We start from the raw sequence: 22559 nt of genomic DNA on the forward strand, positions 1-22559 counted from the left end.
AACATGGCAAATAGAGATCTTTGTGGGGAACTTAGCCACATAGCAATGAAAGATTAAAGAATACAAAGTGAGTTATGCTAAAAGGAACCCTTTTGTATGTTTTACAGGTTTGGTCCAAGATGCCAAGGATGGAAAGAAGAAAGCCCCGCCTCCACCGCCGCCACCACCACCCCCCCTCCCCCCACCAGAAATAACTACTTCACCATCACTGGTGTCTAATACACAGCATTCAGTTACGATGTATTCATCCGCACCCAAACTTGGCCAAGCCAATTCAACTTTATCACCTGTATATCCTTCAATTCTTGTACCAAACAATTCTGTTCCTGTCGGTACGTCAGTAAATTACATTTCTACCAATGGTAATGCAGGTTACGTATCAACAAATTCAAACTTGCCGCCCTCAAATCGCCAGCCCTTGAGTGGACAAGGATATAATCTGTACACTCTTACTAATCCATTGAAAAATCAAACATATGGATCCTTCCCAGCTGGTCTGGGAGTAAAGGGGTTGCCAAATGCTGTCACGTCTGTGAAGGGCCTTGCTGTGCCACCTTCAGTGGCAACAGTGTATCAGTCTTCTGCGGTCAACAGTGGAAGTTGTAAGGCAACACAGAAATTCCTCCTTACAACACCGCCTCCGCCTCCACCACCGCCACCAAATGCTGGGAATACTCAGTTTGTTGTGCAAGGATCGTATGGTACAGCATCATCAAATTTATCTCCTCAGACTGTTATGGTGGTAGGTCCTGGAAGAGCTATCCCAAATAATGGAACTTCACAAGGAAGTACACATTTTGTGAATCCACCTCTGCCGTCTATAAATCATCAGACAGATTCTTCACCCCAGCAGCAACAGACAGCTCCAGGAAGTACGTCAACCTTCTTTACTGTGGCGGCTGCAAAGGCCTACTACCCCCCACCCCCTCCGCCTCCACCACCACCTCTGCCACCTCGAACTTAAGTATATTTGTACAAATATATGTGGGAGTAATTATTTCACAGATGAGATAGTAATATATGTATTTGTAATTTATGGTTGTTATCTTGTCTTCTCAGCTTCATCAGCTAGGGCCAGGAATACAGCCATGATTCCTCTTCGTATTTCTTGTTTAATTTGGGGGTGTGAACTTAACAGACGTGGTACGAACTGTTCAGTTTGTCATACAGTTAACCATGAAGTATCATGTTTTGCAAAATTGTCTATTTCTTCGTAGCCCTATCCTATTAGTAGACTTTAAAAGTCGTCTTAACAAGTTTATCCTGTGTTTTTAAGCTGTTGTAAATAATGTAATTGTATAATTTTTCTTGCTGTATTCTGTCCCGTATCTATTTTTTTTTTCAGTTTCTCTGTAAATAGTTGTATAGAAGAAACAAGTATGATATTCAAAAAGGAAATTTAATTTTGTAATTGGTGTTGAGTACATGTTTGTGTTTCAAGAAGTAACATCTTTCATTTAATGGCAAGGTGGCATGAAAATGTAAGAGTTCCATGTCCAAATTTTTGCTTATTATATAACTATAATTTTTTCACTATAATTAAAAGTGTGGTGTGTTTGTGCTATGCAAATTTGCTTTCTGTGTTATAGTTTGGTGTCTATGTAATAGGTAAATCTTAACATAATATTAAAGCCACTGAGTACAAATAACACCATGGAACCTCAGAGTAAAAACATGAAGGATCAACAGTGGACCTATTTGAATGTGTTACTCTGAAGAACGTGTTGTCTCGAAGAAATGAACACAGCTGCGGATGTGAATTAAATTTTTGGGAGTATAGCCCGTAGGAACCTTTGTGATTGAATTACAAAATACTTGTGCAGTGCCATCAGAATGGGGACTGACTGAAGAAAGTTTTGCAAGTGACCCAGTGAATTTCATGTTGATGTTGAATTAATTGTTCTACGACTTCACCCAGTTCATTACATGCTTTAAAAGCATATAGCTTTTTTTATGACAGTGTGAAATGTGTGCTATGTTTGAAAGCTATTTTCAGTTGATCTTTCTTTCTTTCTTTTTTTTTTTTTCCTGTTATGCTTATTCTAGATCATATTCACGTGGTGATCTGTAACAATACATCTGATGACATATGAATGTCTTTAAAATTGAAAATTATGTATTAAACAACTGCAGAATTTGAAGTCTTTATTTAAAATAAAGTTACCATTGAGCCACAGGGAAATAACATTATTTCTGGTATTTTAGAAGAAGAATTTTAATATTTTCTGAGTAATTTTAATACAAGTATGAAAAATATACGTTAAAATCGAACATTGAGAACTGTTCACAGAAGAGCACAGTTTAGATGTTTTGAAGTTTGAGAGAATACATTTTATTAAGATTTTTTATTAATTTGAATGATGAGAAAAATTTGTATAAATTAATTTAAAATGCAATTTATGTCGTCGGTTGTTAATATTCACACACATTTAAAATGCACTTTGTTGTGTTCTAGTCTGAAAGTTGTGTTTCCTTTTTCTTTACATACTCTGCATTAGGAAACACCAAAAACAAGGAATTCTATAGATGCTGGTGATACGTAAATCGGATTTTTGAGCCATACAGTTAACTTCGTCATAGACGTACTGATGTTACATAAACTGAATATCTCATCCACACTGTTGACTTGTCATAAATGTATTGACAGTACATAAACTGAATGTTTCGTCCACGTAGTTGAATTTCCGTAGACACACTGGTAATTCACAAATTAAATACTTTATTCGTATAGTTAACTTCACCATAAATTGGATGTTTCATTGACATTGCTGAATACTTCATCCTGTCAGCCTGTTAGTTTCATTCTTATTGGTAATAAGTACTTGTTCAAATTTGGCATTGCATGTAACACTGAATCATAGATAGCTTTGAAAATTCATGTTGTTGACTTTGTTATTGGGATCGGTATGATACTGTTTGCCAGTTAATAATATAACCCGAGATGATAATAGCTTGAAAGTCGATACATTTTGCGCACATATATAGATGCATAGATCCAGTGTATTTTAATTTGAATACTTGAGAGAAGAAGGTTTGGAACAGATGTTTCTTCTTTAGAATAATTGTTCTTCATGCCCATACGCTAACCCGCCCAGCACACCAATTCTGTCACACCTGAAATGTGATTAAGCTGTTTGAGTAGAAGTGTTTATCTGCTTCATTTTATTTTATTTTATGATCTGATAATATTAATTCTGTTTGAGGTGGTGTTTATCAGAGTTACAAGTAAAATGATGATGATGATGATGTGTTAATTGTGAGTGTTTGAGATTTTAGGTTTTCATGCTGGTGAGGATATTATGGTTTTCTGGGTTGTGATACTGTGTAGTCTGGTGGTTGCTGTACCTTCTTTAGGTGGAGCTGAAGATCTTGATGCAAGAAGGGGGTAACTTTAAAAGGTCAAAATTGTGTTTTTAGTTATTAAAAGACAAGAATAGCCCAATTTTATTGTGTAAGGCATGGATAAATCCACCAAGTTGCTTCTGATCAGGTGTTCGAAACTTATCCACGACATTTGTGCAAGGGAAGGATGTTGAAACATATCCCTTTCTTGATCCAAACTAGTTCGGTGTCTGGCAACATGGAACTCTGGAATGCTCTGCATATGCTCATGCATCTTATTTTTCATGTTTTTGAAGTCATGCGGCCCATTCAGTGTTTTTACTGTTGGCTCCATTTGCGTACGAAGGCAGGATTGCAATCAAAGATGCAATACAAAAGCAGAGTACCATGTCCATTGAGTGCGACATGGTGCTACAAATTCCTAAAATCTTTGTCTTCCGTAAATAGTGTGGAAAGTGACATTTTGTGAACAGAAGATGAAAGAATTTGACACTAAGTAAGTTTGGAGTAAAAAGATGATTCCATTAATAAAATTACTTTTTCTTGATCAAATAAACATGTACTGTTCAAAGTGTTCTTTAAAATGCTTATGCATGTTTATTAAGGCTAAAAAAGTGTGATACTAGCCATTTAAAACAGTTTTTGGTCCCTCCTTTAAAAACTGAAAAATGTCATTTCCCCCTTTTTGTGCTTGTCTTCAATTGGCAGTTATAAGCTTATTTTAAAACAATATTTTCCAAAAGTTTTAGTTCAGATAAAGCTAAATTATGAAAAATAACCCCACACCAGAATTTGAGGCGGTAGAATGGGGGAGGATATTTTAATGGTGCTTAACAGTGTTCAAATAAATGGTGAAAAGTTATTCATTGTGTTTGTTTTAGCAGGCCAGTTAAAGGCATTCCATAATATTATGGCCAGAAACACTGTCATAGTAGCAACAGTGAGTAGACTGCGTGTTTGTGTGATTTCATCTGGTATGCACGGAGAGTAAATGCTTCTAGTACAGAAACTGCTTGAGTATTTTATTTTTAATAGAAAATTTATTTTAGGCTGGCAATCGTACTGAAAAGCACAGGAATCATCGCTTTTAAGCTGTTGCATTTCAGTGAATATAATTGTGCTAGTCAGCAAGGTTTTTATAACATGTTTGAAAACTAACTTTTTATGTTAATTCTGACATGCATATTGCAGATGTGGATTTAAAAAAAAATTTGCACATCAGTTTAATCAAAAAACTATATGGGAAAGAGAAGATAGCATTGTTTATATGAAGGAAAAATAACTTTTTGTATGAATGTATAGTCAGAATAGAGTATTTTTTTAACTTTTGTATTTTTGCCTGTTTTTCTGTTTGTCAACCATAATGCGAGATTATGATATTTTATTAGTGGAATCCAAGTACTTATTTCTTTGTGTATTTCTCTTAGTGGATTTGTTATATTAGCATCCATAATGTAAGCGTATGATGTTTTGATAGTGATTCCAAGTTAACTCAAAATAAAGTCCATATTTCAATAGGTAATATAAGTTCATATAGTATTTTGAATAAAATGAAATTTAGGGGATAATAAAAAGCTGCGGGTTACAAATTTTTTAACTTTCATTTTCATGATCAGTATATCGGATTTAGTGAAGAGATAAGCAGCTTATTTTGTCCATATTATTGACACAAAAAGTTTGGCCAGTGTAATTTGAAAAAGTAAGTCAAAAGTATTAGATATATGATGATCATGTAACACAAGACATATATAGCAGCTTAGGTCATTGAATAACAACAAATTTTTGTGTAGAGGTAAAAGGTTGGATAAAAAAAGAAAGGAAAAAAGAGGACTTTTATGTCATTTTATCAGTTTTATTGTACAAATTTGCCTACATCTGTAATGAACGGTCATATGGGAAAACATTTTTTGTAATTATTCTGAGTCCTGTGTTATCTGTCATAATATCAGCAATTGATAAAAATTGAATTGGTTTAAGTGCCATCAAGTAAACAAAACAGTAATTAATCCAAATTCAAGATTTTTTGTACTCTGATTATATTTTGAACTTTACACAAACACATTAGGAGGTAATGCAGAAATATTTTTTTTTAATTAAATCTGTAATCACCTTAGGGGATGTTCAGTGAATAATCACTTAAGGCAGTTTCATGTATTTCAAAAACTTTTAAGTGCAAGTTGTTTAGTGCATATTATTTTTAATGTGATTGGTTATAACATCCCATTTAATTTAAAACTTGAATCTCATCTGACATACACTTGGAACTTTTATACAGAATCTCAGATAAGTATATGAGGTGACATTATGCTGTAATAATGGTAATATATTTGATTATTCCAAGTTAATGTATCTGTCAAGTGGTTGGTTCTTTTTATCCTCCACTGGAAAGTAAAACAAATTGGCCTTCTGCAACTTCCACATATAAAAATTTTGTTGCTGTGTGTTTGAAGTTGATTTCACAAAGTCTTGATAATGTAGCATGTGGGCTGCGTATGGTGAATCCTAATACCTCACCCTGCAGTTTTATATTCAAAATTTTGTCTTGAGGCCCATAAGAAAGACTGCATGAATGTACACTATAAGAATGCTACTGGAAGTTCATTGCAATAAGAATTACCATCTTCCCCCACCCCACACTTTGTATATTGTACCAACACATTTTCAAATATATTGGTAAGCTCGTCCGTCAAATAGACTGCTTTACTATATGTTGATTTTGTTGTGAGCTAGCACTCCATCACAAATTGTGTTGTATCAGAAAAGAATCTCACGTTCAGAATAAATTCACCACATACGTTTTGATATTGAAAAATGAGAGAAACAATTTTAAACGTGATACTAAAACATTGCGATGTCTAATGATGATATTGGTAGGAGACTGAAATATCCAGCGAAATAATTTAATAAGCCTGAAGGTAGAAAAATCCAGTCATTTAATGAGCCTAATACTCTTGCATATTAATATAAATTCACATTTAATTACAATGAAAATAACAATAAAATAATTTAGCTGAACATCTTTTACAGCAAGGGTTAAGTCAAAACATATGGATTCCTACTGTTCAGAATTAGAAATGCTTTATTTTTGTTGTATATTCTTGTTCTAGTTATGTCATTAAGTTATACTTCAGTTTACATTTTTTTAAACTTATCCATAATCTTTTCTTAGTTTAATTTCTTACTGAACTTTTAAATACAGTGTTTCTTTACGTATTTTGCTTCAAATTTAATATTCATTTCAGGTCTTGTATATGAAGAGAACTTCATTTCAGGAAATTGCTCTTGTGATCATTGGACATGCTTTAAAATGGATGGCTTATCTCTTTTTTGTGTGTAAGCTTGGAGGTGTCAATTTGAAATAGTGACATTTAAGCCCAGTATTACTCCATACTCCTTTTTATTGGTACAAAAAGACACTAATATTTTTGAGATGAATGCTATTCAGTTTTTTTTATTTGAAGTTTTAGTTAGTATTGTTCATTTTTCATTTTGTTCAAAGTTAAAAATGTAATGTTGTTTCCCTGTGCAAATGGGTTATGGGATCCTACTCAGTTTTAGATTAATTTGTCCAATTTTGGAAGGATTATATTGGAAATTATTTAGAATTGCTTCATGTATTTGAAATGTGTGAGGATTTATTATATTTTCTGACAAAATGACATGAATTATGATGATGGTTTATTGATGCTTGTACCACTATCTGCCATCTCACAGTGACATTCATTATGTGCAGTCATTATTGGTTAAACTTTGAAAAGGAATGTCTTTTCTGTTTATCTGATAATGTGACTTGTACTGTAATACTATTTGTATAGTATTGTTGGCATAATATATAAATATTGTATGCTGTCTGGTTGAAGTGGAGTAGTAGTAAGTAAAGTTCAGATATGAAGTGTTAATAAAGCTCATACTTACAAAAATGTCTTTTCTTGTGCTTGTAAATATGTCCATAATGGATGAAACACATTTATTACTATGCACACACACACACTTAAATACTGGCATTTAGTAGAGTAGTCCATTGTGGATTATGTGGCTATAATTGGCAGGTTTTGAGAAACCTCATATTTTTACCCATTCAGTAAAAAGGTATTTTCATGGGTAAAGTAATGGTGCACATAGGAGTACAAAACAATTTTTATAATATTGGTGTAATGTGTGTTGTAAATATAATAGATTCTTCTGCATAGATTCAGAACATGATATAATTACCTTTTATTGAATGTGTTTTGTTTATAAATAGTGATAAGGGAACTTTTCTGAGCTATAGGATAAGTATTTTAATGGTGAATAGCTTAATTCACAAGGTAGTAATATTTACTACAAACATGTCTGTGGTGTCTTCTGATAGTAATTTATGTATCACACTATATACACCATGTTTTTGTATACTCTGACTGACAACAAATGGCCAACATGTAAACAGTTACAACACATTTTTTGTATCAGCATGAAACAATACATAGCACTCCAGAGTTAGCAGTATTAAAAAGAAAGCTTTTAGGTTATGTAATCCAGCTGCCAGAAAACCAAACGTACTGTACAAAACTACAAATTATTAACACTTGTTTTGTGAATAACAAAGGGTCGGCATGGGAGAAAGGGAAATAAATTGGCAGCCCTCACCGTGCATCTGTTGCATGTAAAGAATGAACCAGTTCAAGTGGAACAAGATTTGAAATCCAGTTGTAAATATTTTAAGGTGCAGTGAATTTTCTAATAACATTAACAAAGAAACACACTCCACAACCCTCATGATGGATTCTGATATGAGAACATTTTCAAGTAAAAATTATAGTTATTTTAAAGTGGAGTAATTTGTAATAGCACAAACAAGGTGTGCTCAACTTGTGGGATTGTAATATAATAAAATACATTGTAATAAATAAAAATAATTCAAATTGTGGCAAATTGACATATAAAATACTGTGTGCAATAAGATAGTGGGAACAGAAAATTAATAAGAAATCAGTGGTCAACACTGGAGATTTTATGAACAGTTTTGAGGTTTAACAGTATACTAAAACATGTTTCATTTAAAATATGGCTAGGAAAGAGGCTATATAATAAAATGAAAGGGTGACTTGACCTGGTTAAATCAAAAGTTGGCGTAGGTTGCCAGTATGCATGTGTCAAGTATACTAAAATGTGTTTGTGTATATGGTGTGATAAAAGTATTGCTATCATAAAGGTAGCAGACAGGAATTTTTATGTATGTATGGTTTTAACTTGTACATAATGTTTATTGACATTTAATTATTTGAAACTTTTATTCTCTGAAAACTGTAATAGAGCTTAGGAGCAAAGCACTACATGAAGAATAAATATCATAAGGTAAAGATTTAACCTGACTCTGTTAACATAATCCATATCCCCTTTCAGTCCTGAAAGTGAACAGTTATAAGTAGGAGGAAGATGACAAAATTATTTAAGGATTTATGTTAATCCACAGACATTGGTCCTGATGAAACTTTGCATTTTTATTTTCTGTATGCATTGATTATTTTTGCTGGTCGCAGTGGCTGTGCAGTGTAGGGGTGTGGGCTTTGATAAATCAAACAATGTGATAATCCTACTCGAGGCTTAGATGATTGTCTGTCTTTCTGTGTCGTGTTGTCCTGTATAGGTAGAGGGCTTGTGTCAGGTTAATTCCTCATATGAAGAGCCTTGCCAAAACTATACTATTACGTAATTTAGCATTGGCACTTGGTGGATTAGCAAATCTAGTGTGGATGTTCAGAATGACCATTAGCATCATGGAACAGTTGACTGCGGTGAGCAACTTATTTAAGTGGCCACTGTATTGTATTGTGTAAAAATATTTTGTGGGACAACCTATATGTACAAGTGAAGTATTGATTATTTGTCCATGTTTAATCACCGGTTTATGGCTAAAAATCAGGAACATACTGAGATTGAAAGTTCTGTTAATGGCAAGGGTGACATTCAGGGTTTTGACACTATGTGGACCAGTAGGTGAGATACAAGCATTTCAGAGAAACATTGTCTCCAACTTCATGCCAGAAGTTGTAGAGCAACTTATGATTGGTTAAATCACCAAAAGTAAACAGCAATGTCAATAATCATACATTAAATGGACCAACTAATAAAAGTCAATGCATGTGTTGGATAGCAAGTATGTGTATGTGCACTACCAGAAATATTCTTTGAAAATTAACAAAATGAGGTACGTGGAAGCGTAATTTAACGTAATAATTCGGCTTAAGACGATGCACACACACACACACGTCAAAATAAATTAGTATCTGAGGTGATGTAACGTTTGTAAACAATACAGGCTGATAAGCATGTAGGGCTAGATGTGTGTTATTATTACTTTATTTATGGCACATGGCTGAGTAATGCAGGGCATAATATAAATGGTAAATATCTAAGCTACTTCAAGCTTGCAAATAAAATGTCTCCCACAACATCGTCAGCTGAAAATCTTATAATTGGTTGTGTACAGTGACGTACAACAAATGGTCGATCTTTATTGGTTGACTAGAGGTGTCTGCTGCAATAGTTGAACTGTGCAAAGCGCAACGTTGGCTAGCGATGTCACCAGGGAAGAAAGAAGCAGGTGTAGAGGATGAAGCTGTTGCTAATTTTCGTGAATATTTACGTATCCCCTCCGTTCAGCCGGACGTGAATTACGGTATGTTTAATTGAAAACTGGATGTATTCAATAACTGGACATGTTGCTTAAATTAAATGGTTACTGCAACTTTGAGGATTTATTTAAATACGCTTTCCGTATAATGGAGTGGGGGAATGAGTGACAAGTTGACCTTTCCCTTATTGAAACGTGAGTTGTGAATGTTGATTACGTGACATATTATTAATGTTCGTTTTAATCTATATTGCAAACATTCGCACTTATCCGATGTAGAATAATTGCTTTGTCTGTCAGTGATACAATTTTGAACGTAATGTTATTTGCAATGATAACTTTTACATTCTGCAATGTCAACCACACCCACTGTAGAACCTACACAATGGCATAATCCTGCATTGTAGAAAATGACTAATTTTTTGGTCAAGGTGCTGTTGCAGCAAATGCGTAACATTTATTGTCAGGAACAATTTTGGTAATTGTAGATGTTGCCGTGTTCGATTCTTATTAAGAATACGAAATGTAACGAAAATTTACTTTGGAATAATCTTACATGATATCTTTGGTAGTTGGATACAAGGTTTTGGGTATAAGTGGATGATGGAATAGGGACTGATGAACTTGTTAACATTCTTCTTCACCAAATATTACGGTGATAATATCAAGGAGGGGGATATGGGTATGACATATAGTGTGCATGGGGCGATTAAAAAGTGTACGAAATTTTGGTTCACAAACCCGAAGGGAAGTGACCACTCAGAAGACCTAGGCATAGGTGGGAGGTTAATATTAAAATTTATCTTAGGGAAATGAGGTTTGGGGTGCAAACTAGATTTATCTGGCTCAGGATAGGAACCGGCGGTGAACTGTTGTGAACATGGCAATGTGTCTTTGTTTTCCTTAAAATAAAGGTCATTTATTGAGAGCTGAGCATTCTCTCAGCTTCTCAAGAAGGAATCTGCTGTGTGGAGTTACTTATAATTTAACTTTAACTATTCATGAGCCAGCTTAAGTTATGGATGTTGCTGCATCGGCATTATACCAGTAATGACTAATATACCAGGTCAGTGCTTCATAACTGTAGTAATACAGTCTAATGATGTCAGATTACTAAGCTGAGCATGCTGACATTAATACATCTGGTAGAAATAAGCCGCACGCATGGAATCGGTTTGAGTTATAGGAAAATCCATTATCACGGTGATTACTCATTGCCCTTGATCATGGAGATGACAAGGACCTCTGAAACGTTGGTAAACGTCTACCTGACTACAGGTCGCTACAACCCAGAAGGCAGCCTTGTTTGGTCTCGCCGCTGTGAAAACCTCAAATCCTACAAAGTAAATAACTATCGTCCATCCGGAGATACTGAGGAGAGTAAAATTAAATCAAATCAGTTTGTGACATTTGGTAATCAAAGTATTCTTAGTAGTTCATAGTGTAGCAAAAGATGCAGTAGTCTGAACTGTAGAAATTGCAATTAAAAATGTTAATCATAAAATAATTAGTAACTGTCCTTCTGTATTTAAGAAAAACACTTGATCATATTGGCCATAAACTACTTCTTGATAAACTGTTTCACAATGGAAGTCGTACAGTCTTATTAAATCTGACTTTATAGATACGAGACAGCAAGTACAAATAATTCATAAGGAAGATAAAATCTTGAAGGTATTATTGTCTAATACCCTGCATGTGGAACATGCAGGCTTTCAAGGTTATGTACCCAATCCTCTACCTTTCATGGCATATCAATGCTTTTTAGAAATTAAAAATAGTTGCTGGGGTAGCTTATCAAGTATAGTGTCTTACTTTCAGAGAAGTCATAGTGGCATCTTTTTCTTCTAATTAATGCATAATCCTACTGTCTCGTAGGTTTAAAACAAAGACTGTTTTCTGCTATGGTCTCTTCTTGTTTTATTGTTGGTAGATCTTATCACTTATCTTATGTTTGCTCTTTCGTTTCATATGTATCAGGCAGTTTGTTAAGACTTTCATGGTCGGCCCTTCAGAGTGATGTAACAGAAATATATCATTGTCTTTTGTCCATGTTGTGGAATGCAGGTTGGGAGGATAGATGTCTGGAATTGTGAGAAATGTAATAATTAGTTAATGCATTTCCATCAATGCATGTATGTTAACCTGTATCAATATCTGTATACTACAAAATGACCACCAACCAATATTGCTTCTTATGTATATAGATGCTGCGAATGCTGAGCTTGTCTAGGTACTGATTACGCATTTTTCATCTCAATACTGGATGAATCTGAATGTGATTTCTGGTTACAGTGAGATGGTATAACCGTGCACATGCGATACTCCACAGTGGCCATTTTTAAAGAGTTCTGTGGTGACCGTATAATTTATCTTTATCTGGACTTGTAGGATTTGAGGTTTTCACGGCCGGGAGTCTGAAGATGGCTGTCTTCTGGGTTGTTGTGGACCGGTAGAAGTTTAGCAACATTTCAGAGGTCCTTGCTGCTGCATCACCCTGATGATGGAGGCAGTATGACCTCTGAAACGTCGGTAAACTTCTATCAGACTACATGGTGCAACAACTCAGAAGATAGCCATCTTCATATGTGGACTTGCCTTCCCGAGACCTTTTGCTTTGGGCTATTTGAAAGATAATATGGAATTTTTTCGCGCTTATGAGCACATTCAGATGTTACCGACATTTGAAATACTCAATGTGCTGTATTATTAGACTATCATAGGAGTTAATTTTTTTGTCTGCATATTCTGTGCAGATGACTGCGTTGCATTCCTGAAGAAACAAGCGGTTCAACTAGGTTTACCACTACAAGTTTATTCTGTAGTGTTTGGGAAACCGATTGTGGTGTTGACATGGGAAGGTTTGGAGCCAGGACTTCCATCAGTACTGCTGAACTCTCACATGGATGTAGTTCCAGTATTTCCTGTAAGTTCTGCTGATGTAAGGACTAGAGCAGTAGTAGTAACACTCGACAAATAAAACAAAAATCAGCGTGTTTGTTTAAAAGGTGTCACAAAGATGTGGCTTGTGAGACGAAATTAACAATTGCTTTTGTTACAAGTAATGGAATTTTGAAGCTTTTGTGTTTATTTCTTGAACCGTTACAGAAAAAAGTTCCTGCATCTTAATTTCTGCTACTTTCATAAATAAGACCTTGAATTGTATTGTTGCAAGTGTGACCGTCAGTACCATTGTTATTCTTTTGGTAACCCTGCTATATAAAGAACACCTTTGGATTTTTAGTGTACTTCAGAGAGTACATCTTTCCAGTCTTGTTGATTGTCTCTCACGCTTGTAAATGCCTTTCATTTTTAGGAGAAATGGACACATGACCCTTTTAGTGCCGATAAGGATAAAAATGGGAACATATTTGCCCGTGGGGCACAAGATATGAAATGCGTGGGAATTCAGTATTTGGAGGCTGTACGCCGTCTCAAATCTGAAGGAGTCCGACTCAGAAGGACAATTCACATTTCATTTGTGCCAGGTGATTATTAATTACTCTGAAATAGTGAATAACTTAACTTTTTTATATTTTAGTTGTTTTTGTAGAAAGTTTAGTGTAACTGATGAACACGTTATAAAAGAAGAGTTAGGTGTAATAATAATCGCTGTTTGGGTGTTTGTAAAATTAAGCGAAGTCTGTTAGGCAGTTAAATGAAGAAAACAACTTCTGGACTGTAAGGTATTCTACCTTATGGCACCATGAAGAAGTCTTAAAGGTTCCTCTGAAACATTGTTACCCATTTGAAAGTCTATACAGTATCACGGTCTAAACTTTTACTTCCATGAAAGCGTGAATCACTTCTTATTGAGAACCGATAATTTTATCAATATTAAAATCCTCTGTATTAAATGTGTTGCCAGTAATGTCGGTCGTAGAATGATGGAATATTTCAGTTTCATATTCTGGTATTTCAGACGAAGAGATTGGTGGTAAAGATGGCATGGCTAAGTTTGTCAGCACTCCTGACTTCCGTGACTTGAACATCGGCTTTGCCCTGGATGAAGGCATGGCAAGTCCTTTTGAACAATTTTCACTCTTTTATGGAGAGCGGAGTATATGGCGTAAGTATGATCTTCGTACTCTTCAATTCTTTGTGTTTTTCTTATGAGTGACGCTGGCTTGCTGTAACGAGTAACTAATACGTACATCTTTATTGCATTCTGTGGATCCATAAGTAAGTCAGATGACAGAAGGATGGGGAATAAGTTGTAATAATACAATGCAGTTACGTATTATTCATACTTTTATAAAGTTTCACATATTATAAACAAAGGGTTCACATAATTGGTACATTACATCCACCCATTACATACAGTAGATAAATTATACTACTCATTTATATTACATGAAGACAAAGAAACCCGAATAAACATTACGACTTCTTTGCGAAAATTAGAAATTCATCAATAGAGTAAAAGGAGTGTGTGATTAAGTATCTTTCAGATAGGGATTAGCTCTGTCGATTTGACCCAACAGAGTATGTTTTACCTGAAGACAGAAATAAACTCCAATCTCTGAAACGTCATGATTTTATTGGTTTCTATTTAGTCTTGGACGATAGATAATGCACAGAAAATAGGTTGCTTCAATTAAATGTACTGTTTTGTAATTTATCCATTGTGTTGCAGTAATATACACTTTCTTCTGCATTATCGGGGATGACCTGAGGTTATCGTGATTTTTTTTTTTTGGGGGGGGGGGGTTCTTCCAATATTTAAAATTATGAAAGTAAATTGAATAAAATATTTAACATTTCCTTTCAAGTTCTAGTATTATGTAATGAATGAGTTTTGTGCTTTTAATTGTCAGATATGTTCGTACACTGCCCGGGTACTCCAGGTCATGGGTCCTTGCTGCTGCCAGATACAGCTGGAGAGAAAGTTCGCATCATTATAGACCGTTTCATGGACTTTCGAGAGCAAGAGAAAAAGAAGTTGGGGTCAAACCCAAGCCTAACTGTTGGTGATATCACTACTGTGAACCTGACGCAACTTAAGGTGATAATGATAATTCTTCTTGGTAAACATGTCAGTATCTAAGATTATAAAAGACTAGTCAGATAATCCTTAGACGAGCGTTCACGACAAGAAGCAGGCACCAAAAGTGATGTATCCTAAATTAAGATCAACTATTTTTTTTACCATTTGTATATTATGATAAAATATTTAATTTAGAACGAAACACAACATGGTTTCTTATGCCATGATTTAGGATATAATGTGGATCAGATGTTACCTGAGAGGAGGAAACATTAAATTTAAATTGCTTATTGTTATTGCCTAAATCTGTTCTTATTGTTGTTTTTCTTTTTACTTATAACTAGTGTAAAAATCTTATTGTAATTCAGTTGGCAATAGTATCTTAATACCTTATTCTCTTTGTAGGATTTGAGGTTTTCACGGCGGCGAGTTTGAAAATTGCCGTCTTCTGGGTTGTTGCGTCGTGTAGTCTGGTAGACGTTTACAGACATTTCTTAGGTGCTTGCTGCCTTCATCATCAACACCCTGATGCCGGAGGCAGTAAGCACCTTTAAATGGCAGTAAGCTTCTACCAGACTATGCACCACAGCATCCAAAATCATTGGTCATTTTCATATTTGCCGCCATGAGAACGTGAAATCTCACATCCAACCAAAATCATCAAAATGACTCTCGTGTAATTTATATATCTTTCTTCTTCTATGGCTCTCCGGTCCGTATTCGGTCCATGACCTCCTCAATTCTCCTCTTCTATTCGGTCCTCTGTTAGGTCCGTCTGTCTGAGGCTTTGATTGAGGTTTCGAAACATCTTCCTTTTTGTTGTTACTGCATTCAAGCTGTCTCTCGTCCTAATCCAGCCTTACATCTAGTGAATATGTACGCCAATTCCACGGGAATAAAGTGGCTGATCATTCAGCTGTTTCTAGTCTCGTGGTGCGGAATGAATTGAGCTTTACCCCCACACTGTCTGGTCCTGAAATGCATTCGCGGTTTAAGCACCAGTTTTGCCTGTTATTTATAGTATTTTCGAGTAGAATGAAAAGAAGACGATGCCGAACTCTGATCTGAAGGACTTGCATAATTTGTAATGATTATGGATTATTTTATGTCTGTGTGCGAACAACTCGCATTACAAGAAATGTGTTGCGGAAATTGAATTTGAAAATTGTTGCATCTTTGTTTCATGTCTGCACTGATCAGTAAGAATGGTGAGGTAAGTACAACAGATTGTTTGCCGGAATAGTTTTAATTACTCGGAAGCTTCGCTGTGCCAGTAAATAATTAGGAATTTGAGTCTGTGATGGGGTATGAATCAAATTACTGACATCTATATTTCCAGAAATTTGTAGTGGTTGATTCATTTGTGTTACATTCTTTGCGGGTTCATAGGAACGGTTTATTTCTGATGAAATATTTCGTAATTTTGGCCGGTTTAGTTCGTAATGTAATAATTTAGTGGATATAATTATGCTGGTTTGATATAATCATAGATCTATATAATTAAAACATTATAATTCTACATTATGGTAGTACAAAGCGTCTGCGAGTAGGTGACTCTGCCAGGGATAATTGTATCTAATTCTGCTGTTAGGTTTTTCTGCCAGTATTATACTAAAATGTAATTATGTGGTATTATGTGAGATTGAGTGTGTTTTGTTTTTGAATATGGTGGAATAACGGTGGCAAAAGCAGTGTGAATATCAGCGATTGTACCAAGAATGAAATTGTTAAGGCTTTTTTTAGAATTACATTTTGTAACAAATATGAATGAAATTACCTTTCGTAGACCCGTACTGTCTCATTTTTTTTTAATCTCAGCCAGAGACATTTTGAAATGGAACAAAATCTGAAAGGCCGTTGTATTTTTTGTGTCACAGGGTGGTGTTCAATCAAATGTTGTTCCTCCAGAATTGGTGGTAGTGTTTGATGTGCGATTGGCTGTGACAGTAGATCATGCAGAGTTTGAGGCTATGGTGAATAGATGGTGTACTGAAGCGGGGCCTGGCACGTACGTTGAGTTTGAGCAGAAGGAACCCAAAATACAGGTGACCAAACTGGACAGTTCCAACCCGTGGTGGCTTGCTTTCAAGAGAGCTTGTGATGATATGTGAGTTCTTATTCTGATTTATATAATTAAGATGTTGATAATTTGGAACTATGAAAGGAGTATTAATAGGGTTTAACTTGTCGTGCTGTGCATGGGTTATGAACGTTATTATTCTAATTACTATGGTATTTGCAAGGATCTTTGACGAAGGTGTATCGCATCATCATTCGACAAGTAAGCCTAACTATATGTGACTTTCCAACTTGGAAATACACTATCAAAGGAAAGTTTGTGTTAATAAAATCTATCATGGAAAGGATTAAGTTACTTGATGGAAGAATGTCATTAATAATTTGGCAGTGATTATGTGTTACTGAGAGTTAAAACAAAAGTCATCACTGTTATTTTGGAAGAGAGGAGCTATACCTCCACTCCCCCCAAGCGCCTGCATGGCGTATAGTGGGACAGCTTTACTTTTAGGTGTTCAATGACTTTGTTTCAGCCACATAGGTTATGTAGTGTTGAATAGTAGGATGATTGTGGAATAAAGAGAAATGATGTGTAAATCAGTTTCTGTCACACCGAGAGATCCACTTATACAAGCTGGATTCAACTACCTCGGGGTAGGCATTTGTGAATATACTATTGAACATTAGTTTCCACAAAGTGCAGGGGCTCTGCTTTGTGGAATTAGTTATAACAACAGTGCTTCTTAAGTTGGTCCCTTTGGAAAAACATCGTCAAACCTGTTATGATCACCCACCACCTGTCTGATATCTACTTGGTTTACAACCCGTTATGAGCGTACATACCCAGACAGCAGGTTGGCATCTTGCAGAAATGAATAAACATGTCTTTTAATGCCACCGCTAAGAATACATCTGCCTGTTCTTATTAATTTTATTGTGTGTTTTACCTGTTTTAGGAAGTTAGAATTGAAACCTGATATATTTCCTGGTGGAACGGATAGCCGTTATGTGAGAGGGGTAAGTTCAGAGTAAGATATCTTGTGCAATTGGATTTGAATGTACATTTAACTGTGTATATTTGGATTACAAAAGTGCTGTTTTACTTTAAAAGTGGCTGGAAACAAAGTGCTTTTTTTTTTATGAACATGACTCTTCTGGAATCTTGCGCTGTGTAGTGTGGTAGATATTAAGCAATGTTTCAGAGGAGCTCACTGTCTCTGTCATCAAGGTGATTACCTCAAAATGTCAGTTAATGTTTACCAGACTACATGGCATAGCATCGTAAATAACAGCTGTGTTCATACTTATTGCTGTGAGAAACTGAAATATAATCTGCTTTCTTTCAGGTTGGTTTACCTGCCCTAGGGTTCTCGCCAATGAATAAAACTCCAGTACTGCTTCATGATCATGATGAATTTCTCAATGAAGATGTGTTCCTGAAGGGCATCGACATCTATTACCAGATTATCCCGGCTGTTGGCAATGTTCCCTCTGCAAAGAAATGAGTGTTTGTATCTTCATGGGTCATGTAAGTTTGTCAGAAATATCCAAAGCTCTGTTTCCAGTGCTCTGTCAATGTCCCCGTCTTACTCGATATGTCTATTTTTATAGGTTTGCAAAGATGCCTTCACATGAAGTGATGTTGAAATTGTGAGTAGCAGCGTCAGCAGTAGTGTATTCACCTTTACCGTATTGAGTAATCTCCTTCCTGTTGTATGCTAACTGAACTTTGTTTACGTACGTTTACTTGCCATTGTGCAAAATACGTCTTTAATTTTTGAAGTAGATAAAACCAATTGTGTATGTGCATTTTTTTAATTAGTAAAGAGTATAGTAAATTCTTTTCGGGCTACCGCCTTGATCATACGTTAGTAAAGAGTAGGTTAATTTTGTAGGATATTCAGTTGATTTCCACAGACCATAGAAATAGAGCCCACTTCAAATTTGATTACCTCATTTGCACTTTTACTGCTTTGTGATTTTATAGTGGTTTAACGTCTTAGGCTGGCGCCACACGACCGTACAAAGTACGTCCGTCGTAACGCAGTTCGTGATGTCCGTCATAGAATTATGAAGGGGCATATAGGATACAACACACATGTGCGTGTGCTTCGTGTGTTGTACCCTATATGCCCCTTCATAATTCTATGACGGACGTCACGAACTTCGTTACGACGGACGTACTTAGTACGGTCGCATGGCCCCAGCCTTAGTGCCATTTTGAAGCTTACAGTTTCTTTGTTATAATTCATTAATAACAAAGTGTTTTATTATGGTTATTCTGATGTAAGTTATTCTATCATGGTTAGTAAATATTTTTTCTTTCAAAGTTTTGTTGTACAGTGCAGATGACAGGATATCGCGACTGATTTGAATAAATAAATTACATGCAAAAATACGTGCATCGTGGAAATTCTTAAGGTATAGCAATATAAATTCTGAGCTAGCATCAAGCACAAATAACATTCCCATTATACTATCGTCGCTTATTATTTATTTATAAAAAAGTAAATGTAAAGCTGTTCCACTATACGCCTTGTAGGCGCTTGGGGGAGGGGATGCATAGCTCCTACTCATTCTTGAGAGTTTATGTTAAATGATAGATGCTTGCTATCCTTAGGTGGCCTAATAATGTTTATAGTTGACATATTTTTAATTTTGCCGTGCTCAGTCGTTATCAGCGCTATATACAATTGCTGAATGCAAAATATCTGTGTGTGCGAGCTGTGTCATAGTAAGAGTGGAACGGGGGATGTAAAGGGTAAGGGGGTGCAGGACACAGTATGTTTTCACATGGCAGTCTTTCTCTCGCTCCGCATATCTTGGCTGACTGGCCGGACGGCCACCAACGTGTTTATTTGTAAGAGTTGATGAAGCTCAGAGGTATCTTGCGACAAGTATAAATAATTTGAATGATATTATAAAGGTTGTTAAGAGAAAGATGAGCTCTTATGAGAGAAAGGACCTTAAAGATGCTGGAAGAATGTAATATGAATATTTATTCACCGTGAACTTTGTTGATGAGTATAGTGACTCCTCACTGACAAAATTTGTCTGGAAAGTGACTGTGATGAAAGGTGCCAGTTTTTTCATCCATTGTGCAAACATGTATAGAACCTAATGAGGAATAACGTTGTGGTATGCGGTGTTCTTAATCATCCCTGTTGGCCTTTGTTCTTTTGTATTGATCCAATTTTTTTATATTTTGTGCTTGAGTGTTGGTAAGTTATGTTATATTGTTTTGTTAAATTTGATTTGATATTGTTTATCATGTTTGTATATTAGAGATATGTTTAATATTATATTAATACAAAATCAGGGAATTCATATTTGTGTGTGTGTATATATATACACATATACTGCTTCTATTTAGATAATGCAATCTGGGGCAAATTCAGCAATTACTCCGTAGGAAGAATAGATACCAAAACATAAATTTACGGTAATTAAAGCCAAATATGTTCATTCGTTAGAGCAGCGCTTTTTGCCATTTGATTTGCTCAGAATTCTTCTCCATGTGTTTTTATATATATTTTACAGATTCAGTTCCAGAACAGATTTGTAAAATTTTGTGAGAAAGTGTTACGATTTTAAATGCGATTTTTTGATTATAATATGTTTTATCCTACTTTTTCACTATTTGTGTAATTTATCTTAGTGAGGAATGATAATGGGTAGTATATAAGAACAGTAACTTGTGTGGCTTGACATTTTTATGTGCTCTGCATCATTGTTTATGTGATGCACAGTATACGAGACGCGTCACTGCCGCAAACAAGTCCGTTTGACACTACTTGACTACTGAAGTGTAAGTTGGACTTATATAAAATTGTGTGCCTGTTGTTATATGTATATCAGTTTTATCTGGAACTTTTATTTAATCAACATTTTAAATAAACATGTATGAAAATTTGGAGTGTGCCATTATCATGTATGTGAGATACTTCAAAAATGTATGAGCACCAATTAGCACAATATTTTGAAATTATCACAATTTTATGTTGAAGGTAAATCATTTTTAGATAACCTGTTTGTTGAATACTTGGATATCTGTGTTGTGTATCAGCCTATTTCTGAGATGCGTGAAATTCTGACCCTGTAATCAGTTGTGCAATTTCAGAAGTAAAAAAAAAAAAAATGTAAAATGAAAAGAAAGTCTTGATTTTTCATAAAATCTTCTTCTTCTTCTTCATCTCGGTAAAAGTTAGTTGTGGATGTACCGATTCTGTCAGAATGGTAGAAAATGAAGGCATCAAACCCTGAAGATGGAGGTGATGTGTTCTTTTAAAACATTGAATGCCACCTATAAGAGGAATGGTGTGACATGTCAGAAGATAATGTCCTTGTAAGAGATTTATAATTGAATTAATTAAGACAGTCAATGGAGCATCATGCAATTTAGTTTTATCAATTTGATAATACTGAAAGTGACATTTAAATATAGGATTTGAGACTTTCGCGGCGAGTACAATCAATAACATCTTCTCGGTAATGGTAACCAGCTAACGCGGCTGATTGCCCGAGAAGATTTTATTGATATAATTTGGAACACTATCAATATCATAACTTGTCAGTGCTTAAGAAACTATGAATCCTAGACACTTGATAGGATTCCTTGGACAGGGTATTTGCTTCTTGCAGCATCTCTACCGACACAGGACAGTGGAATGTGGCAGCGTGGACATCCGTGCCGCAAGTGGGATTCAAACTCATGATTCTAGTACTTGTGCAGTTCAAAGACTTTTTTGGTAATGGCTATTGGAAAATTATTGGTTAAATATTTATTGGTTCAAAATTAGTAATAGATTAGTTCAAACATATTTTATTTGACACAAGTTTTTGGTTATTGTACTTCTGATTGTGTAATGGTGTAATGGCTTATGTGCATTCAGATTTATTCGTTTTCCTCTGGTGTCTGCTTTAGAGACTAGATTTTATGATGCTTTGGAACTTCTGCTTTGGCAGATGTTTCTTACATCCAAAAATCCCATTCCATTTTACATTTTTGTTTACTGTGAGGTGAAATTACCCTTGACCCTAATAGTCCAGAAAGAAGCAGCAGTGTGCTAGAATTAGACACCTCACCATTCAGAATAAATGGGTCACATGTGAAATATTTGTGTCATTTAATTGGCCATAAATGTTTATGAACAGAATGTATTTTTCCGGGGAATTATTGTGTATGATGACTGGTATATGAAATAAGAATGTGTAATGTTGGTACGTAATGGAAGCAACTTCTGCTAATTTGTATAAATTTATTGTAAAAGTAAAAAGTACATTTGATGTATCCTTAATGTTTAGTTCCGATGATTGTACCATATTCAATTAATATGTAAGATTCTTTGCCCATTTTACCACGTGCATTTAAAAAGGAGCACGTGGTTCAACTGTGCTTCAGGCAATTATTTCCCGCCTTTGTCTTGTTTACTTCGCCTACCTTCGCCCCTCCATTTTTAGCCGTAATAGACTGTTCCGGGGTAAACATACTTTTAATTTTATCATTATTATTAGTTCAGTTAGAATAATAGGTAAACGTTTATTTTCTGTTGATGTAAGTTTTGTAGTAGTTGTCAGTTTAAAGCTTGAAGTAAGAACTTC

At 35.1% G+C, this 22559-nt stretch overlaps 2 protein-coding genes across 6 annotated transcripts in view; both read left to right on the top strand.

Moving 5' to 3' along the window:
• The window catches only part of LOC110832728 (uncharacterized), a 35036-nt gene extending 26348 nt beyond the window's left edge, over positions 1 to 8688 (top strand). For all 5 annotated transcript variants that reach the window (XM_087359354.1, XM_087359353.1, XM_087359356.1 and 2 more), the window contains one exon: positions 108 to 8688. In XM_087359354.1, coding sequence (XP_087215480.1) covers positions 108 to 964 — 857 coding nt within the window. In that variant the 3' untranslated portion in view covers positions 965 to 8688. The remainder of the gene's footprint in view (positions 1 to 107) is intronic.
• Positions 8689 to 9839: 1151 nt separating this feature from the next.
• Positions 9840 to 22255, top strand: LOC110832721 (aminoacylase-1). Its single transcript, XM_022069980.2, has 9 exons — positions 9840 to 10000; positions 12712 to 12881; positions 13272 to 13443; positions 13878 to 14024; positions 14773 to 14960; positions 16820 to 17049; positions 17915 to 17975; positions 18305 to 18486; positions 18570 to 22255. Exons 1-8 carry the CDS (start codon positions 9901 to 9903, stop codon positions 18461 to 18463), a joined length of 1227 nt encoding a protein of 408 aa, XP_021925672.1. The 5' UTR covers positions 9840 to 9900; the 3' UTR covers positions 18464 to 18486; positions 18570 to 22255.
• Positions 22256 to 22559: the final 304 nt, after the last annotated feature.

Source organism: Zootermopsis nevadensis, unplaced genomic scaffold (assembly GCF_977971745.1).
Source record: "Zootermopsis nevadensis isolate Lab colony 2312 unplaced genomic scaffold, Znev_1.0 Znev_ptg000031l, whole genome shotgun sequence".
Classification (NCBI taxonomy): domain Eukaryota; kingdom Metazoa; phylum Arthropoda; class Insecta; order Blattodea; family Termopsidae; genus Zootermopsis; species Zootermopsis nevadensis.

Excerpts from the sequence above, each read along its gene's own strand:
- LOC110832721 (XM_022069980.2), top strand. The coding sequence starts at position 9,901 with ATGTCACCAGGGAAGAAAGAAGCAGGTGTAGAGGATGAAGCTGTTGCT. Across the intron at positions 12,882-13,271 it reads ATGTAGTTCCAGTATTTCCT|GAGAAATGGACACATGACCC; the intron begins GTAAGTTCTGCT and ends TTTCATTTTTAG. Across the intron at positions 17,976-18,304 it reads ATAGCCGTTATGTGAGAGGG|GTTGGTTTACCTGCCCTAGG; the intron begins GTAAGTTCAGAG and ends GCTTTCTTTCAG.